A 21,743-nucleotide genomic window follows, 5' to 3' on the forward strand; every position below is an offset into this window, starting at 1 on the left:
TCCTGGAACTCCATCCCCTAAAATCAGTGGGTGCGCCCACATCACATGGACTGCAGCGGCTCAAGAATGCAGCTCACGGCCACATTCTCAAGGGCAATTAGAGATGGGTAATAAATGCCAGCGACGCCCCCATCCTGTGGATGGATAGAAATTGAAACGAAAAGCAGGCGCAAATGCAGCAATAAATGAGGCGAGAACACGACGGGCGTTTAGACCACGCGGTGGAATCGCTCTCTTGTCTCCCAGGCATTGAGAAGCGAGTCATATGATTGGGTTTAATCAGAAGCCGCTGGAAGAGGCTGGTCTATGAGTGAGAGACACAGGAGCTGCTGATCATACTACAATGATGATGAGGCAGTGGCTGGAGAAGATGGTGCCGGCTTTATTCCTGCTGCCCATGGTGTAAAGGGGCTGATTCTGTGTTGCAATCCGCTCCTGACAAACACCCACCCACCCACTCAGCCAGCTTGTCCGGGGCGATGGCAGAACAATCCCCGGCGGAGGCGGCGGCGGAGCCGGACTGCCAGGAGCTGAGCCTGGAGCAGATCCTGAAACTTTACAACCAGCCCCTGAACGAGGAGCAGGCTTGGGCCGTCTGCTACCAGTGCTGCAGCAGCCTGCGCTGCCAGCGGCGCCCTCCTCCTCCTACACAGCCAGCCGGCGAGCGGCAGCCCTGCTGGGGCAGGCTGAGCGGCGCCAGGGCTGTCATCCTGCACCGGGATGGCAACATCAGCATCCGGGGCGACCCAGGTAAGAAATGTGGCGGAACAATAACAGCCGAGAGAGAGCTGGGCATAAATCACCAACCCTTGACTGAGGAGGGTTGCTTGAGAAACCCATTGTATGTGCGTGTGGAGGGGCAAAATACATTGATGAACATTCACGGCAAGAGGAAAACAGGGATGTGTCAGGTCAGAGAAGGAATGTTGTGTCAGGATAGCCGGCAGCCCGGGATGGGGATGGGATGGAGGGGCAATGAGGCCGGGGTTTTGGTGATGGTGGCAAAAAGGAGACAGGGATGGAGACAAGAGTCGGTGCTTGGAGAAGGGGGGGAAGAGGCCGATGATGGGCGGTCGAGTCAGCGACAGACAACAAGAGGCCTGGGCTGGTGCCTGGGGCTGGGGGGGGGGGGGGGGGGGGGAGGGGGGCGGGGCGGGGGAATACATCTGGGAGGTGGAATTAAACCAAAAATAAAAAACCCAAAAGTGAAGGATTGGAAAAAAGGAGCCAAAGTCTGAATAAATGATTATGTGTGTCTGTATAGACAGGATTGTGAGGGAGGCTCAATAGGGTTTCATTGCGATAGGAAGATTGCTGGTCTGGTAGCAAGGTCAGTGCAGCCTGGGATAAACAAGCTGGAGAGATGGGCAGAGAGCAGCACAATAATAATGATTCAGGAGGAAAGAGCGATGAATAGATCAGTAATAAGCAGGATAATGCCTGGGTGAGAGAGAATGTGTGTGGGGGATGGGGAATGGGGACAGCAATCATGGATAAAAAAGCGCCAATTCGGTCATTAGCAAAATAATAATTTTATTCAAATAAGTATGTTGGAAAAGGGAACGGTATGGACCCACCAAAGAAATATTTTAAAAACACAACGGATTATTCAGTCATCTTGGTTGGAGGGAACAAGAGGCCCCTTTGTGGCCACGACCATTAATTTCCATAGGATAAACAAGCAGGATCCAGGCCAAACATTGGCATTCCCTGGAATAAAACGGGAGTTTGACTCCCTCGGCCAATGACGGGCTCTTGATCATAATTATTATTGATGTGGAGATGCCGGCGTTGGACTGGGGTGAGCACAGTAAGAAGTCTTACAACACCACGTTAAAGTCCAACATGTTTGTTTCAAACACTAGCTTTCGGAGCACTGCTCCTTCCTCAGGTGAATGAAATTATTATTAACAACGCTCTGTCAGGCAGCCAAAAGTGGGAAACATTGGCTGAGAGCTTTTTTTTTTCCAGCGTCGCAAAGTGCCTCACAGGGGCAGGAGGGGTAGGGATAACAGCACGGGGAACAGTCTTGGGGTGTTTAGGGCTGCGGTGGGGTCGCTGACCGAAGTCGAGCGCGGGTGTTTTAAAAAAAAATGAAGATAGCAAGGTGGAGGCAGGGCGTTTTGAGCCCCCTCCAGAGTGGTGAGCTGTGCTGCTCAAGGTGGGGATGGGTGAAGGCGGGGAGAGGTGTTCAAAGAGGCCAGAGGTGGAATGTAGGAACATCATTGGACCTTTTTGAGCCTGTTCTGTGTTGTTCCATATTTTCACCTACTTTCAACACCATTTACCTGTTCGATAATCTCTTAATGCCCTCAAACAAATTTGGTCTTGAAAATTTAAATTTAACCAGTTTTTGTGGGAGTGAGTCCCCACTCTCCATTCCTACAAGGTCCAAGTGTAATTTTTGAGATTATGCTGCCTTGTTCTGGGTTTTTATTTGTTCGTTGATTTCGGCATTACTGGAAAGGCCAGCGTGCATAACCACAGAGAAGGCGATGGCATTCTGCCTTAGTGGCTATTTCAGAGGGCAGTTAAGAGTCATCCCCATCACTGTGGGTCTGGAGTCATGTATAGGCCAGACCAGGGAAGGATGGCAGATTTCCTTCCCTAACAAACCAGATGGGTTCTTATGACAATCCTGCAGCTTCATGCTCACCGCGACTGATATTAGCTTTTTTTAAATCTGAAATTTTATTTAACTAACTGAATTCAATTCAGTAGCCGCAATAGTAGGATTTGAACTCCTATCTTCCCAAGCGAGTCCAAGTTTCTGCAGCGCTTGTCCACTGTGCTGCCATCGGTGTAGGTTAAGCCTCTATGTCCGTGTACTGACCCTATCGAAAATTCCTTAATCTGATCACCCTACACCTTCTAAACTCAAGGAAATAAACGGCAGCTTTATGCAATCTGTCTTCTTAACTGAATGCTCTGGTGTAATTCGGGAGAATCTGTCATATGCTCTTTTCAAAACCTGGGATGGAAATCACCAACTTCTGGAGCTTATCTGAAATCCAATTTTCATTCCATTCCCATTTGTTTCCATGTTATGTACATTACTTTTTCTGATCTCAGGCGCTGCTTAGTGGGTATAGCATGTTCGTCCACCATATCAACAGATTGCAGGTTCAAGTTCCACTCTGGAGATTTGAGCACGTCATTTATGCTGCAACCACAATGTAGTATTAAGGGACTGCTGCATTGTTGAGGGTGTTAGCTTTTGCATGAGATCTTAAACCATTTAAATTTAAATTCCTTGAACATGTTCAGAATATCTTTCGAGAACAATATGTTTTAGAACCAAAAAAAGAAGAACTGGCTGTATTGGATTCAGTGATGAGTAACCACATAGAATTGTTTGACAATTTGATAGCGATGGAGCAGTTCACAAAAATTTACCACAGAACAATCAAATTTGATATTAAGGGCCAGAAGCTCGAGTCGGAAAATTTTCAAACTTAGCAAACGGTTTCTTTTAAGAGTCCCCTTGCCCGCCATAGTTTGTTCCCGGATGAGAAGAAGTCAGGTCCACTGCCTGCAGAGGAAGTTCAGAGGTAGCATGAAGGAAGGTGTGTGCCGAGGCGGCTGCTCAGAAGGTCCACCTCTTTCTCTGAAGCTTTGGCCCAATTGTATAAAATGCCCTCTAACCCTCACTGCTCACCTCATCCATTCCCATGCCTCCTCAATCACCAGTGCCAACCCCATGTCCCCCATAGCATCTCTATGCCCTCACATAGCCCTCTGCTACCACCATGACCCCTCGTACTCTGCGTGAAGATTCATAGTCACTCACATAATATCTACCTTGGGCAGATGCAAAACTATTCAATAACCACACCAAAGACATCTAATCCTTTAATAACCTCTTTAAGTCAATCAATATGTGAACTCAGCCACCTGCTGAGATAAGTAGTTTGGGAGTTATTGAAAATCAGCCAAGCATTCATAGTGGGCTCAACTGTAATAACAATATTTGGAAAATGTCAACAGTTAATGAAACTGCAGGGGATAATGCCTAATCTTTTTGTAGGGTACATCAGGTGACCTCTTAACCATTGAACTCCAGCAACCAGTGTCTTTTTTTAACCCTTAACTGAAAGTTGCAGCCTTTTTTCACAACAATAAAGGATGGGAGATTTAAATAACTTCAAATCATCATACTTAAACAGACCTTATCTGGCCTTCAAGAGTGTTCACACTTCCATAAATTTGACTCACCCACTATGTGTTCTGGCTCTTGACACAGTGCAAACTCAGCACCCATTTCAAATGCCTCTGCTGAGTTTGGGTTTCTTGCCTGTGTGATTCACGTCCTGCCCCCATTCTTCTGCTGGCAAATATGGGATCTGCCTGAAATCGCGGTGGGACATGTTCATCAGGATCCCATCTGCCATTTTTAAAGCGCTCCAAAGTGAGCCTGGCTCTGTGAAAATCCATCCCCAAGTCTGACAGTGAGAATGGAGAGTCATCAACACAGGTGTTAAATTTAAGTAAGGCAAATGAAATTTAAGTAAACTGGTCTAAACTGTTACTGGGTAAATTCACAGGTAAAAATTGGGTATGAGAAATATTCAAAGAAATAGTTGGTATGGTATTTTTAAAAGTACATACCCCTAAAAGGCAAAGACTCCATGATCAACAAATGAGCTAAGAGACAATATTAAGTCAGAATAAAAAAGTTATGCATGGAATATATAACATGCAAGAAGTGATAACCCAATTCTTTCTGGTGGATGCAAGAGATCCCCATGATCTATTTAAACAAGAGCAAGGGAAATATCGTGTTATCCCAGTCAATATTTATTCCCAATCATCTTTACTAAAAATGAATGATCTGGTTATTTGCTGCTTGTGGGAACTAGATGCGTGCAAATTAAATACGATTTCCTCCACCGTAACCGGACTACACTTAAAAATATTTCATTATTTGCAAAGCATTTTGGGACATCCTGAAGTCATGAAAGATGCTACATAAATTTAATTCTTTAACACACTCTTTAACCACGGATATTTTATCCCCTTCATCTGTAGTGCAAACCAATACGGGGGAGCGGGATTTTCCAGAAATTCCTGCTTGAAGTCAATGGATTTTTGCACTTCTGTCAAATATTCTGTCCTGCCCATGACTATTCCTGCGTGGGCAGGAAAATTAACAAGCCTGCCATTTTCGTATTAACCATTATAACCGAGTCTGCACTAGTCTTTATTGTGCCTATGTTCTCTTTTCACACTCCCTCTTAAACCCTGCCCTTGTAATGTTTATTTCAATTTTGCTCCTTTCACTACTTTCTTTGTATCCCTTTGTTGCTTTTTCCATCTCTCCCAGTGCACTGGGTTACCACTTTCCCCACGAATATTATGTATTATTTGTTCCTTGCATTACTTTTTCTTCTGGCTTGATCTTGGCTAATTTGTTTAACAAGTGGAGTCTTTGCCTTTAAGGGCATACTGACTATTTCCATGAGTAAATCCCATTCCCACTGTTGGGCTGCAGCTTTACCCAATAACAATTTGAATACATTTTCTTAAATTTAGTTTGCCTTATTTAAATTGGATGCCTTAGTTGATGACTCTTCCTTGTTACTGTCGAACTGAATATCAAATTCAATTGTTTTACGGTAGCTAATCACAAAGTGTTCCATTGCTGTCAGATTGCTAAGTAATTCTCTGTTGTTAGTCACCACTAAATCCAGTGTGACCAGTTCCTCTTTTGGTTCTAAAATATTTGTTCCAGAAAACTTGAATATTTTCAAGGAATTTAAGTGAGGTGGCTGTGGCTTGGTGGGTAGCATTCTTGTCTCTTGAGTTAAAAGGTTGTGGGTTTAAAATCGACACCAGAGACATGAGCATCCAATCGACGTTGACACTCCAGTGTGTTAGCGAGGGAGTGTTGTTCTGTTGGAGATGCCGCCTTTCCAGTGACACCTCAGACCAAGGTCCCATCTACTGTCTCAGTTGTCGGGGGTGGGGGGGTGGGGGGTGGGGGGGGTGGGGGGTGGGGGGTGGGGGGGGGTGGGGGGGTGGGGGGTGGGGGGGGGGTGGGTGGGGGGGGGTGGGTGGGGGGGGGGGTGGGTGGGGGGGGGGGTGGGTGGGGGGGTGGGGTGGGGGGTGGGGGGGGTGGGGGGGGGTGGGGGGGGGGGTGGGGTGGGGGGGGGGGTGGGGGTGTTGTGGGGGGTGGGGTGGGGGGGGGGTGGGGGGGTGGGGTGGGGGGGGGGGGTGGGGGGGTGGGGTGGGGGGGGGGGGTGGGGGGGTGGGGGGGTGGGGTGGGGGGGGTGGGGGGGGTGGGTGGGGGGGTGGGGGGGGTGGGGGGGTGGGGGGGTGGGGGGGGGGGTGGGGGGGGATGCCTAGAAGCAGGGGACTCAGTCTCAAAATAAGGGGTAGGCCATTTATGAATGAAAGAGGACAATTTTCTTTACTCCGAATCTTTGGAGTTCTCTACCCCAGAGGAATGTCGAGGCCTAGTTATTGAGTATGTTCAAAACTGAGATAGATAGATTTCTAGTTATTAAAGGTATTAAGGGATATGGAGAGTGTGTGGGAAAAATGTCATTGAGGTAGAAGATCAGTCACAATCTGGTTGAATGCTGGACCAGGCTCGAGGGGCCGAATGTCCTACTGCTTCTCCTGTTTCCTAAATTACTCAGTTCCTAAGACTGATTTGTGCTTCAAAATCACTTGTTATATGCATTTTCATATAGAACTCTGCTCTGTATAACTTCCCGTTTGTTTGGCTGGTCATTTTATCACACTTTTTCACTTAAAACGATTTTATTTCCCATCCCATTCTCTAGTTAATTTAGTTACCCCTCTATTGCCCTCCTTTGCCCTGGGGAGGGGGGAAATGCTGCAGAGGTAAAGAAAGGCGAGGACAAAGAGGTATTTGTAGTTGAGGACCAGGATTTTGAAATTAACAGCGAATGAATGAAAGTTGGTAAGAAGAGGTTGTTTGATCAATGGGACTGAATATTGATGGAGTACTGGACAAGGTACGGAGAGCAATGATCTAACAAGTTGAAGTGGGTGAATGATAGGGTTTGGGAAGCTGGCATGGAGACTTTTGGAGTAAACAAGTCTTGTTGTACCTTGGACAGAGACCCAGATTCTTGGTCTCTGAACTCCCCCATTCAAAGCTTCTCATCGTCTTATTTAAATTCTTTTGTGGCCTTGCACCTTCCTATTTGCAGCCTGACTGCTTGATATGATCTCCTTAATTTTGGCCAACTCCCTTAATCTCAAACCCGAACCCCAACTCTCCAACCTCCCAGACCTCCCCTGCCATGGGTCCCCCAAAGCTTACCTTGCCGTGAGGTCCCAGGGCTTAGGCTCTGACCTCTTGAAGCATTTTCTCTTCGGTCCATTGCAGCTCCTGTTGTACAAATCAGATTGGCATGCAGCTCCTAAGGTGGGACCTCCCCCCGAGTGAAGGCGGCAATCCCACCTGCCATCCTTTGCCACTCATTAAAGCGTGAAAGATTTCAGAAGGCTTTTGATAAAGTTCCCACAGGAGGTTAGTTAGCAAAATTAAAGTACATGGGCAGCAGGGTAGCATGGTGGTTAGCATAAATGCTTCACAGCTCCAGGGTCCCAGGTTCGATTCCCGGCTGGGTCACTGTCTGTGTGGAGTCTGCACGTCCTCCCCCTGTGTGCGTGGGTTTCCTCCGGGTGCTCCGGTTTCCTCCCACAGTCCAAAGATGTGCAGGTTAGGTGGATTGGCCATGCTAAATTGCCCATAGTGTCCTAATAAAAAAAGTAAGGTTAAGGGGGGGGGTTGTTGGGTTACGGGTATAGGGTGGATACGTGGGTTTGAGTAGGGTGATCATGGCTCGGCACAACATTGAGGGCCGAAGGGCCTGTTCTGTGCTGTACTGTTCTATGTTCTATGGGATAGGAGGTAACGTATTGGCATGGATTAAGGATTGGTTAACAGGCAGAAAACAGAGTAGGAATAAAACGGTCATTCTCGTGTTGTCACGCTGTGACTAGTGCAGGGGTCAATACTCAGGGTCCTAGCTGTTCACAATAGATATCAATGATTTAGATGTGAGGACAAGATGTAACATGTACAAGTTCACGGATGACACAAATATAATGTGCAAAAATGTGAGAGGAGCACTAGATGCGCAAAGTATTTCTTAACTCATAAGATTAGAAAGTGTAGATGTACAAAGAACAACACAGCACAGGGACAGGCCCTTCGGCCCTCTAAGCCTGCGCCGATCATGTATCATATCTAGACCAACCGCCTGTATCCTTCGATACCTCGTCTGTTCATGTGCCTATCCAGATAAGTCTGAAAGGTCACTAACGTATCTGCCTCAACCTCCTCACTTGGCAGTGCATTCTAGGCCACCATCACCCTCTGTGTAAAAAAAATCTCCTCCGCACATCTCCACTGAACCTTTCCCCCCTCACCTTGAACCTGTGCCCCTTGTAATTGTCATTTCCGCCCTGGGGAAAAAGCCTCCAACTGTTCACCCTATCTATACCCCTAATAATTTTATAAACTTCTATCAGGTCTCCCCTCGGCCTCCTCTCTAGGGAGAATAATTCCAGTTTATTCAATCTCTCCTCATAGCTAATACCCTCCATACCAGGTAAACCTTTTCTGTACGCTCTCCAAAGTCTCCAGGTCCTTCTGGTAGTGCTGTGACCAGGGGCGGAATTCTCTGACCCCTCGCAGGGTCGGGGAATCGCCCGGGGCCGGCGTATATCCCGCCCCCGCCGTGATCGGAATTCTCTGCCAACCGGGAATCGGCGGGAGCAGGAATTGCGCCCCGCCGATCGGCGTGCCCCCGGCGGTGATTCTCCGGCCCACGTTGGGCCGAAGTCCCGCCGTTGACAGGCCAATCCCGCCGACGTGGTTTAAACCACCTCTGTGCCGGCGGGATTGGCGGCACGAGTGGACCCAGGGGTCCGGGGGGGGGGGGGGGCGCGCGGGGCGATCGGACCCCGGGGGTGCCCCCACGGTGGCCTGGCCCGAGATCAGGGCCCACCAATCGGCGGGCGGGCCAGTGCCGTGGGGGCACTCTTTTTATTCCGCCGCCGCCACGGCCTCCACCATGGCGGAGGTGGAAGAGACCCTCTCCACCGCGCATGCGCCGGTGGTGACGTCAGCGGCTGCTGATGCTCCGGCACATGCACGGACCAGCGAAGGCCTTTCGGCCAGCCCCAATGCTGGGCGTCGTAGTGCCAAAGGCCGTTGGCGCCAGTTTTGGCACCATCGGCAGAGCGGGTGCCACTCCGCCGCGTGCCTAGCCTCTAAAGGTGCGGAGAATTCTGCACCTTTTGGGAAGGCCCGACGCCGGAGTGGTTGGCGCCACTCTGCTACGCTGCGACCTCCCGCCACGCCGGGTAGGGGAGAATTTTGCCCCAGAATTGGACACAGTATTCCAAATGTGGCCTAACCAACGTTCTATATAATTGTAACATAATTTTCGAGCTTTTATACTCGACACCCTCATCCTATGATGGCAAGCATGCTATATGCTTTCTTCACCATCATTTCCACCTGTGCTGCCACTTTTAAGGATCTGTGGACCTGCACACCCAGATCTCTGTGTCTCCTGATGGTTCTATCAGGAGATGCTCCTGATGGTTCTGCCATTTATTTTATAGCTCCCACCTGAATTGGATCTACCAAAGTGCATCACCTTGCATTTATGCGGGTTAAATTCCATTTACCATTTCTCTGCCCAATTTTGCAGCCTATTTATATACTGTTGTATCCTCTGACAATCTTCATCACTATCCTGCAATCTTAGTATCATCCGCAAACTTGCTAATCAGACCCGCAACGTCTTCTTCCAAGTGATTTATATATTGCAGAGGTCCCAGAACTGACTCCTGTGGAACACCACTAGTTACAGACCTTCATTCGGAAAAACACCCTTCTACTGTTACCCTCTGTCTTATATGGCCAAGCCAGTTCTGGATCCATGCAAGTGGATCTGGGTATTATTGTTAATATGTCTCTGAAGGCTAAAGTGGAGGTACACCAAACAATTAGGAAGGCTAATGGAAAGCTAACCTTTATCACAAGAGTATTTGAGACGGGAGTGGCAAAACCTTCATTCTATTGTATAAAACCTTGGTTAGACCGCATCTGGAGTATTGTGTGCAGTTTTGGTCACCTAACCTTAGGAAAGATATTATTGCTATGGAGAGAGTGCAGTGAAGGTTAATCAGACTTGTTCCGGGGATGGTGGGACACTCTTATGAAGAGAGATTGGGCAAACTGGGCCTGTATTCGTGAGAGTTTCGAAGAATTAGAGGTGGTCTCAGTGAAACCCACAAAATACTTAAAAAGAATAGACAGAGTAGATGCAGCTCAAATGTTTCCCTCGGCTGGGGGATCCAAGACCAGGAGACACAATTTTGGAACGAGATGAGGTGACATTTCCCAGAGGATTGTGAATCTTTGGAATTCTCTACCTCCGAGGGCTGTGGAAGCTCCAGCACTGAGTATGTTTACCGCAGAGATTAACCGATTTAAAAAAATTAATGAGATAAGGGGATATGGGGGGAGTGCGGGGAAAAGGCTTTGAAGTGGATAATCAGCCATGATCACATTGAATTGCAGAACGTGCTTGATGGGCTGAATGACCTATTCTTGCTGCTATGTGCCTAGGGTGCTCACACAACATAGAGCACAACCATGTCAACCAACATCCCCACCCACATTCCCACCCACACCAGTACAAGCATCCCAGTGTATCGGAGCAGCATTGTCTCACACCAACACACATTCCACTCCACCAGAAGGGACCATGCCTTTTTCCCAGGCAATTGTTTTAATTCCTGATAATGTGTTTCATCGTTACATTGCCAAATCTTGAATGAGATGCTGTCAGATATAAATCCTGTTCTGGACTGAAGAGACCAGGCACATTGCATGGTGTACACCGTTATTTGAGCTGCCTTAAGTCAAAAACAAGAATGCAGACTGAAGCAGTTGTGTACAGAGACTAAGCAACTTAATTTTCATGTAATTCTGTGTATGCAGTGTGCTGCAGGAACAGGAGAATAATAGCATACTGACAGTATGTGTTGATGTGTCATGGGAGGAGCTGTTATCATAAGTAACAATTAACATTACTGACAGCTCGCAGTTTACATTACTGAGACAAATCTGTGATGAAAAGTCCACTCAATCATCAGTGACTTTCAACATAACATCCCATTTCATCAAGCCTTTATTTGTATAACACTTGCCTTTTCTATCAGCTTGGAATCTAAGGAAGTTGCTTGTCTGTTCACTCAGATGTTAAAAAGCTATCCCGAGGAAACGATTGCACTATAGGTTACTGGAAGGATGAGGTCAGATGGGCTAAAGGGCCTCCTTCATTCATGATTTCAATGGATCTAATTGTACTTTCTGACATGTCCTTCAGGAAGCATGGCTGATGTATGGTGCAGTCTGATGGGATTTGTCTTATCAATGGTAGCAAAACATCCTGGCACATCCACTCACACACAGGCATATTTTCTCTCCCTCTCCACACACACACCGAAACACAGGTGTGCACATGTACACACACAAACACTGGCATACAGGGCTGGTTTAGCACAGTGGGCTAAACAGCCGGCTTGTAATGCAGAACAAGGCCAGCAGCGCAAGTTCAATTCCCATACCGGCCTCCCCGAACAGGCACCGGAATGTGGCGATGAGGGGCTTCTCACAGTAACTTCATTGAAGCCTACTTGTGACAATAAGCGATTATTATTATTGTACACACATTGCAAAGACACAGACAAGCACACTAACACATGAACACATGCACACATTTGCACAGCACCCCCCCCCCCCCCCCCCCACACACACACACCAACGCATATACACACAGTGCTGCATTGTCAGAGATGTCGGCTTTTAGACATTGTGGCCCATTGGCCTGCCCAAATGGTTGTAAAAGTAACCGTGGTATTTACTGTAATTTTGTTTTGAAGGAATGCAGATGTCCTGGTGCAACGAGATTGGACATTGCACAAAATGCAGCCAATTAATCCTCTGATAGGCATCACCGTGGGGCGGCACGATGGCATAGTGGTTAGCACCACTGCCTCACAGCGGCAGGGGCCTGGGTTCAATTCCGGCCTTGGGCCACTGTCTGTGTGGAGTGTGCAATTTCTCCCCGTGTCTGTGTGGGTACTCCGGTTTCCTCCCACAGTCCAAAGATGTACAGGTTAGGTGGATTGGCCATGATAAATTGCCCCTTCGTGTCCAGGGATGTGCAGGTTAGGTTATGGGGTTAAGGGGGGTAGGGAGGGGTGGTTGGGTGAATGGATATTGGTAGTGCTCGTTCGATGTATTGTCGCAGACCCGATGGGCCGAATGACCTCCGTCTGCCCTGTCGGGATTCCATGATTCTATGAAGAAGCCAACTTGAATCAGGCTGGTGTCTAGACCACCCAGTGGGAAGCCCTGATAAATATTTTTGATTTGAAACACATTGTGGACAGCGAATTTAACTCGGCAACTCCTCTCTTTCTGCAAGTCCAACATATGATTATTTCTTCTATGCTGTAATCCATTTCCTGACTTTGTTTTTTGCAGTGCATGATCTTTGGGCTCACCTCTCTTTCCACCCTGCACTCATTCCGTTACCTTCCTTATCCCAGGCTCTTTCAGGCAGGGAATCATTCAGGATCCAAGTTATTTTTCACTGTCTGTCGAATCTCCCTCTACTACTCTTCTGAACTCTTTAAAACCCCCCCCTCCCCCATTCCACTTTGATGCCTTTTCCCCCTAGGTTGCCACCCTTAGAAATTACTGTGGCAAGACTGTGGCCTGAGAGAATCATTACATTTCATTCCTACATCATCCAAGTTCTCTTCACACATAGAGATAGGAGCTGGAGGAGGCCTCTTGGCCCTTCGAGCCTGCTCCGCCATTCATCATGATCATGGTTGCTCATCCAACTCTATTGCCTAATCCTGCTTTCTCCCCCTAGCCTTTGGTCCCATTCACCCCAAGTGCTATATACACCATGATTAGCACGTCCCACCATGATTGGCACCATCTTCTAAACCTTCTATCAATCTGTCTGAAACAAAATCTGTGCCTGGATGTATCCTCCAAACAGCACACTGTAAAAACACAGCTGTACTGTAGCTCAGGACACAGAAACTGGAGGAGGCCATTCAGTCCCTTAAACCATTCAATGTAATTATGTATGGTTGATTTGTGTCCTAACTCCATGTACCTGCTCTTCGCCCATATCCATTGGATAACAAATTTTGAGCAATCGCCGCTTCAAAATTAACAAAATATGTAAATTTATTTTGCCACAGTTGTTCTTTTCTTCTTTTAAAAAAAATGTATTTTATTCCAAACATATTCAAAAGTACAAAGACATAACTAAATCCATAAAACATTCTCCACACATCACAGTTCACAGTTTGTGCAAGCTCCCCCCCCCACCCCCATGATGAACAATTCCTTGGTCATGAACCGTCCCCAATGTATCTCAAAGCCCTTCGCTGATAGCCCTCACCAGTCCCACCTCCTATACATGCCATCCGTCTCCCCCGGTTTAAACATGGTTCCCACAGTGTCAGCACCGACATCCCCTCCATCCTAAAATTTCTCCTCAACTGGTTCCACACCCTCAGCGTGGACTATACCACCGGGCTTTCCGTGTACCTCCTCGGTGCCAGCGGAAGCAGCTATGGTCCTCAGACTGGATCCCCTACAGGACTCCTCCTCCATCCTAAACCCCCCCCCCCCCCCACAAATTGTAGTGCAACAGATTTGGTAACGCCAACCCCCCCCCCTCTTCTGCCGCTGTAGCAAGGCCCACTTCACCCTAGATACCTTCCCCACCCATATAAACTCCAGAATCGCTGCATCACGTTTCTGTAAAAAGGCCTTCGGGATGAAGATCAAGAGGGTCTGGAATACAAACAGGAACCTTGGCGGGATGTTCATTTTTACCACTAGGACCCTCCCTGCCAGTGTCCGGTGTAACATATCCCATCTCGTAAATTCCTCCTTTACCTCCTCCACCAACTTTGTCAGGTTCCATTTGTGCCTCACCGCCCACTCCCATATCTCCTGAACCCCCAAATACCTGAATCTAAACCTGGCTACCTTAAATGGCAACACCCCAAGATTGGCTCCCCGACCCCGGACCACCTTTCACGGGGTCATGACCATGTTTAATAATCGCCTAATTGCCTGCCCTTTATGAAAGTCGTTTGGTCCTCTGCAATCACCCGCGGAACTTCCATCCTTCCATTCTCGCCGCCACTAACTTAGCCAACGCTTTCACATCCGTGTTTAACAGTGATATGGACCTGTATGACCCACACTCCAACGGGTCCTTCCCCTTCTTCGGGATCAGCGTGATCGACGGCAGGGTCAGTAACTCTAGTAGCCCCCCCTTTCCAGCGCTTCACTAAACATCCCCAGTAAATGTGGTGCCAGCTCTGTCGGGAATTCCTTATAGAACTCCACCGGGTAACTGTCCGGCCCTGGGGCCTTCCCCAAATTCATCCCTTTTATGCTATCCATCACTTCGCTCAGAATGGGAGAGGTATCGGTGGCCACATTTTGGGAGGCGTTGAAGGCAGTAGTTCGGAGGGAAGTTATCTCATTCAAGGCGCATAGAGATAGGAGGGAGGTGTATGGCCAGTTGTTGGATGAGATAGTCAAAGTGGACAGGAAGTACTAAGTGCCCCCACCAAGGCTCCTCCAGTGCCCACCTCTTCTCTTCATCCAGCCTTGGGATTTCCAGCTCATCCAAAACCCGCCCCATATCCCCTTCCTCACCACCCGGATCGGCCCTATATAACTTCTCTTGTACTCCCTGAACACCTTGTTAATCTTTCCTGGCTCCGACACTACTTCCCCCTTCCCTGTCCGTACCCTCAGAATTTCCCTGGACGCGGCCTGCCTCCATAGCTGATGGACTAGCATATGGCTCACCTTCTCTCCATATTCATACTGCACCCCTCTCGTCCTCCAATGCAGCCCCACTGCCTTCCCCCGTTGACAACCTGTCGAATTGTTCCTGTAACCTTTCTCTCCGCCAACCTCTCTGGTGGGGGCACTTAATACTTCCTGTCCACTTTGACTATCTCATCCAACAACCGGCCATTCACCTCCCTCCTATCTCTATGCGCCTTGAACGAGATAACTTCCCTCCAAACTACTGCCTTCAACGCCTTCCAAAATGTGGCCGCCGATACCTCCCCCATTCTGATTCAACGCCACATAATCTCTGATCACTGACCACACCTTCTCACAGAACCCTTTGTCCGCCAAAAGCCCCAAATCTAACCTCCATCCCGGCCTCTGCTTCCTGCCAGTGTGGCGCACGGTCTGAGATCACGATTCCCACATACTCCACCCCACCACCCCCATCAACACCACTTGACTCACTAGAAAAAAGTCAATTCTGGAGTATACATCCTCAGGAAACTAAGGAAATTCAGCATGTCCACACTAACTCTTACCAACTTTTACAGATGCACCACAGAAAGCATCCTATTGGGCTGCATCACAGCCTGGTATGGCAACTACTCAGCCCAAGACTGCAAGAAACTTCAGAGAGTTGTGAACACAGCCAGCCCATCACACAAACCTGCCTCCCATCCATTGATTCCATCTACACCTCCCGCTGCCTGGGGAAAGCAGGCAGCATAATCAAAGACTTCTCCCACCCGGCTTACTCACTCTTTGAACTTCTTCCATCGGGCAGGAGATGCAGAAGTCTGAGAACACGCACAAACAGACTCAAAAACAGCTTCTTCCCCACTGTCACCAGACTCCTAAACAACCCTCTTATGGACTGACCTCATTAACACTACACCCCTGTATGCTTCACCCGATGCCGGTGTTAAGTTGTTACATTGTGTACCTCGTGTTGCCCTATTATGTATTTTCTTTATTTCCTTCTCTTTTCATGTACTTAATGATCTGTTGTGCTGCTCGCAGAAAAATACTTTTCACTGTACCTCGGTACACGTAACAATAAACAAAACCCAATCCAATACCTTGTATGCAAGAAGAAGGTTCACTCCCTCCATGGATCCACCATTCCCATCCTTCCCATAAACCCTCCCAGCTCCTTCACCATCCTCAACCTTCCCATTGACTTAGGGCTCGACTATCTACCCTCGTTTCCAGCACGCAATTAAAATCACCCGTTATCAACACGTGCGTGTCTAGGTCCGGAGTCGTTCCCAGCAACCCCTTCACGAACTCCACGTCATCCCAATTCGGCTTGTAAACGTTCACTAACTCCACTGCTGTCCCCTCTAACATCTCGCTCACTATCACATACCTCCCACCCGGGTCCCATACTTCCTTTGCACCTTCAAACCTCATCCTTTTGCTCAGCAAGATGGCCATTCTTTGCAACTTTGAATCAAACCCCCATAAAATACCTGACCCACCCATTCCTTTCTCAACCTGGCCTGATCCTTCTCTTGGAGGTTCATCTCCTGCAGAAAGACCACCCCCGCCTTCAAACTCTTCAGGTGCGCGATGACCCCAGACCTCTTCACCGGCTCATTCAGTCTCCTTACATTCCATGTCATGAACCTTACCAGAGGCTTGTGCCTCCATTCCCCTCTACTGTCCGCCATCCTACCCTTCCAATTCTACCTCCTTTAGTTTTGCCCTGAACTGGGCCCATCGAAGATGGCCCGCTTCTCCCCCCCCCATCCACTCATTCTCCAACACTGCCACGTTGCCTTTGCGCCAGCTCCACTTCAATGTCCTGATAGATTCAGACCCCTCCCATTCGCTTTTCCATTTCTCCCTGGCCCACCGCAGGATCTTCTTTCTCCTTCTCCACAAACCTATGGAGCCTCACAATCACTGTCTGTGATTGCCCCCCCCCCCCCTTGATCTTGGATTCGCCCTTGGGAACCAGTGCGCCCTATCCACCTCTAGGGCCTTGTCCGCCACCAGCTTTGCGTGCATCATTGAGACGTATCTCGTGGCACTCATGCCTTCCACTCCTTCAGGCAGCCCAACGATATGCAGGTTCTGCCTTCTCGACCTGTTCTCCTGCTCCTCTACCTTTGCCCTTCATGACTTGCAAAGGTCCCCCAGGGGGCATACCTCTGCCTCCAATGCCACCACCCGAGCATTGTGGTCCGACATCACCCTCTCCATCTTCTGGATCTGCGACCCTTGTGCCTCCAAACACTTCTCGACTCTCCATCGATCTTTTCAGGGGTGCTACTGTTCCCTCGAGGGCCTTCGACCGATCCTCAAGTATCTCCGTTCGCTACTGGTGGTACTCCTCTTGAATAAATGCCATCAGATGCTTCATCTGGGGTTTTCCAACTGGCGACAACCCTTCCCTCTCCGCCACCTTCTCAATTGCTACCGTGCCACAGGCCTCTTCCATTTCCTTGGCCAGGTCTTTCACCTTTTTCTACCGTGTTTGATAACCAGCAGACCTGCCACTCACAGGGGGGAACTTCTCCTCCACACAGTCAACTACACTGTCCTGTCAAAATTCCCCTGCTTTCAGGTAAAAAGATGTCAAATCAACTCCTTCGAGCGGGAGCTGTCCTGTGTACGACCACTCACTCCATGGCTGCCACCAGAAGTCCAAGGTTGTGTCTTTCCACTTGGCCTATCAATATCTCTTTGTAATTTTATGCTTCCATCTACACTGTTTACAATGCCAGCCATCGTTGTGTCATCAGCAAACTTGAATATATGGTACCCTCTCCCATGATCTAAGTTATTAATAAATATTGTGAATTGAAGTGTAGGACGCTGTTAGTCACATCCTGCCAATTGGAGTATTTTCCCATTATCCCTAATCCCAACCTTCTGATGTTCAACTAATTTCTGAAGCAGTAATCTTCCCTTCGTTCAGTTCTCTGCATGAATACTGATCTGCGATCATGTTACCTGTTTCAAGATGCAATCTCAGTCCTTGTTATTTTGCACAGTAACATTACCTGACAGACGGGTGTGTCTCAGGTGTATTAAAATCCCGTGACCTTATCTGTAAACATTAAGATAGATTTGTACCTCACAACTAGTGCCCGGAGCGTGCTGGTGGAACCTGGCAGATGTGGTATTTATTGACAGTGAACAAGGGCCACATGCTAGCCACAGACTTAAACACATAAATCCACGTGTTTCGGATGTGATGTACGTGCCAACCAATGGAACGGAGTCGAGCAGAGTTTTGCTTCACTATGTCTTTGTGTCCTGTCATAATATTTAAATCCAGAGCTGTCCGAGACCCCCAAGAAAGGAAAGTATTTCTAGTCCCTTCACAACCAAGGAATGTCGCCAAGTGCTTTAGAGCGCCCTCTTTAAATGTCGTCACTGTTGTCATGTAGGAAGCATGACAGTTAATTTGGTGCACAGCAAGATCCCACAAGTTGCGTGCCGTCAATGCTCAAGACAATTTAGTTTTAATTCAATGACGGAGTGTTGAAGCGTTTTGTTTCGCGAAGGTAGAATTCTGCGTCGGATGAAGTCCTGAAAAGTGACATCTCCACCTTGACTCCTGGGAAATATTGAGGACCGGACAACATAGTTGAAGTACCTGAAATATGTCAGCAGAGTCTCGTGTGGAGTTTTCTGAGTTTGTGCTCGTGGCAATTCGCCTAGCCTCATAATATACGTACACATTGTGAAGCTGTGTTCGCACTCCCATGATTTCATATTTAGTCATTTTAATGTACAGATTATTGGCTGTCTGGCCTCGATTTCCTGATTGGTGTGTGGCTGGTGGAGGGAGGCTATCTGCCAGGAGCATGGGTTTGGAAATTGTATTGAGAAGGGCGATTTTGAGCCCGCGTTAGCCTCAGCGTAAATGACAATGCGAATCCAAAATATCGCAAGAGTTAGAAAATGAGATTTGCGCTGGCTGTTGCGGACGCCTGGTCAGCTCTCAAAGGTGGCCAAGAGACTGTACCAGATGCTGCAACTTTTTAAATTTAATTGCGGTGTGGCAAGATCGACTTGTTCCAGGACTGATGATACAGAAATAGGGCTCGGTTATTTCATAAGCAAAAGAAACACCGATGCAATGGTTATGTAGTTACATTGTGTATCCTGTGTTGCCCTATAATGTTTTTTCTTTTATTTTATTTTCGTTTTCATGTACTTAATGATCTGTTGAGCTGCTCGGGGAAAAATACTTTTCACTGTAGCTCGGCAGACGTGACAATGAACAAAATCCACTCCAATCCAAAAAGTAAACAATATTAAATTTTTGGTCTGTCTCTCGCTCTCTCTCTCTCTCTCTCTTTCTCTGAGGTGGCTAGACTTGAATCTATTATTGTTACCTTGGCTGACTACTCACTCCCGTTTATGCAAAAGAACAGAGCTTTGCCATTCATATGCAACTAACCTTCCCTTGTCGGACAAAGAGGTCATCAGACTGATGGGACAATGGCTGGTCGAACAAGGTTGTCCTGAATGACAATGGATCTTGAGTGGATCACCCTGGCCGAACTGGGGCATCCTGTGCATTCCCACTAACGAGGTTAAATGAGAATGGGACAAAGTAACTCAGGCTGTGGGCGTACCCCTCTGACTCTGCTGCTAGCAGTCTTTTTAACCCCTAAATTGAACCGTGCTTCGCAACCCAAGTTCTAAATATCTCCCTAATATGGCACTGGCATAACATCATTTTAGATTTCCCATGCCCCTAGCGGGTGACATAATGAGGTTCCTGTCCTTTATTTACATGTAGTTAAAGAAACTTATATAACCTACAAAATTCTCATAGAAACTTACAAAATTCTAACAAGATTAGACAGGGTAGATTCTGAAAGAATCTTCCCGATGGTGGGAGAGTCTAGAACAAGGGATCATAGTTTGAGGATGAGGGGTAAACCTTTTAGGACTGATGTGAAGAAAAATTTCTTCACCCAGAGAGTGATGAATCTGTGGAATTCACTACCTCAAAGTAGCTGAGGCCAAAACGTTATGTAATTTCAAGAAGGAATTAGATACAGCTCTTGAGCTAAAGACATCAAGGGATATGGAGGGAAGACGGGATCAGGGTATTGAACTTGATGATCGGCCATGATCATAATGAATGGTCGAGCAGACTCGAAGGGCCGATAAGCCTCCTCCGTTTCTATTGTTTCTAAAGGGCTTCCCCACCATATGTTCGGCCCAGGTAAGGAACTCCCCTCGCCACATCGGCGAGGATTACAACAGCTACCGGAAAACGGGAAGTAGTCTAGGGGAACCCGCTGGGGGCACAAAGGTAAACCGCCCCCCCCCCCAGCATTGTCCCTGGCAGTGACAACTTGGCGAGGTGGGGGGGGGGGGGGCTTTGCCCCAGTGATTGTTGGGGGTGAGGGGTTGTTCTGGTGCTTGTGGTGGGGTAGGGGGTTGTCTCCTGTGTCAGTAGTGGGGGAGGGGGGTCGGAGCATTGTCCTACATTGGACATGTACCAGTGCCGATCTCTGTGATGTTGCCGGCTCTTTCGGGTTCCATCCCATCAGCATTCTGTCGAAAACCACGCCCCCAGATTTTCTGTGCACAGTACCAGAGACTCTGGAGGGAAAGCTCGGCTGTGCAGCTGGACAGCTGCAGGCCAGATTTGTCGCCCCAGCCAGCTCTCGAGTGTAAAATTCCCGTGAAGTGTGGACATCTTTTATTTTTTAACAATGTAATTTTTATTTCCTAGTCTCTCTGGACTATCGGTGTCCCCTCAGTGCCACTGGCTCCCCTGCTGGCAACAGCCCCGGCCCTCACCATCCCATCATCCTCTCACTGGGGCAACCAGAGGGGGCAACCAGACTGTCCCTGGTGACCCCGTTCACTTTATTCCGAGGGCAGTGTCCATCACTCAGCTGAGTGCAGTCCCAGCAGTGGACATTGCTCCCAATGCAAATGCTAAGTCTGAACAGCTGGCATCCACCCGATAATCCAGCAGCTCTTAGACTCCAGCTTTCGTTCCTTAAAGGGGCAGGAGTCCTAACAGCAACTAATTAGTTGCCAAGTGAGTCCCTAAATACGGCTGGGTGTCCTGCAAGTGCTCGAGACGGGGTTACCCCTGGCATTAGGACTGACTTTCAGATCCCCGCTGCCCTGATTCAATTCAAGCCCCCGCGTGTGAAGCCAATGACGTTCGTTTGTCCTAATTTAACTGTTATGCTTGTAACATTCCCATCTGATCATCTGTGTCAGTTTGCAATCCATTTTGGCCTTTGAACTGTCTTTATGGGCACCAATCCTCTTGGCTACTCCTGGAAATAGATTCCTTCTGAGTAATGTTCGAGACTGCTGATCTCATTACTTGTTGCTAAATTATATGGATCATGAATGGACTTTAAGACTGTGCACTCTGTATATCACTGTCTTGTTCAATGTAAACCAGAATAGGTTTCCATAGTAATGAATGTGGAATGTCTTTGATGCTAAGATTTGTAATGACAGAACATGGGCAAATTTAAAGGGCCAGAGTCATCTCTTCATACTGGTGCGAGGGGTCATTACGCACAGTGCATATAGGCTGTAGCTGAATCATCGTTTAACAACAACCTAGATTTATATAGGGCATTTAGCACAGCACGGACACCGATACCAGACAGAACTTAACACCCGGCTGGGGAATAGAGGGGTGACTTGGTCAGAGGTTGGTTTTGAGGAGGTTCTCCAAGAAAGAGATAATTCAAGACGGAGGTTTAAGGAGGGATTTTCAAAGCTCCGAACCTCTATGACTGAAGACACAGCCACCAGTGACGCGAGTGAATGGAGTACGGTGAGCCAGGATGGGAGGAATGAAGAACCCTCTGAGTTG

The 21,743-nt window shown here is 48.1% G+C and overlaps 1 protein-coding gene across 2 annotated transcripts in view; it reads left to right on the forward strand.

Annotated features, from left to right (window-relative positions):
- Positions 1-246: 246 nt before the first annotated feature.
- Positions 247-21,743, forward strand: part of LOC119972251 (protein spire homolog 1-like) — a 265,885-nt gene continuing 244,388 nt past the window's right edge. Inside the window, exon 1 of one of the 2 annotated variants that reach the window (XM_038808654.1) lies at positions 247-750. In XM_038808654.1, the coding sequence (XP_038664582.1) occupies positions 480-750 (271 nt within the window). In that variant the 5' untranslated portion in view covers positions 247-479. The remainder of the gene's footprint in view (positions 751-21,743) is intronic. The other variant, XM_038808655.1, reaches the window with a different exon arrangement.

The sequence above is a fragment of the Scyliorhinus canicula genome, chromosome 10, assembly GCF_902713615.1.
Source record: "Scyliorhinus canicula chromosome 10, sScyCan1.1, whole genome shotgun sequence".
In the NCBI taxonomy this organism is placed as follows: Eukaryota; Metazoa; Chordata; class Chondrichthyes; order Carcharhiniformes; family Scyliorhinidae; genus Scyliorhinus; species Scyliorhinus canicula.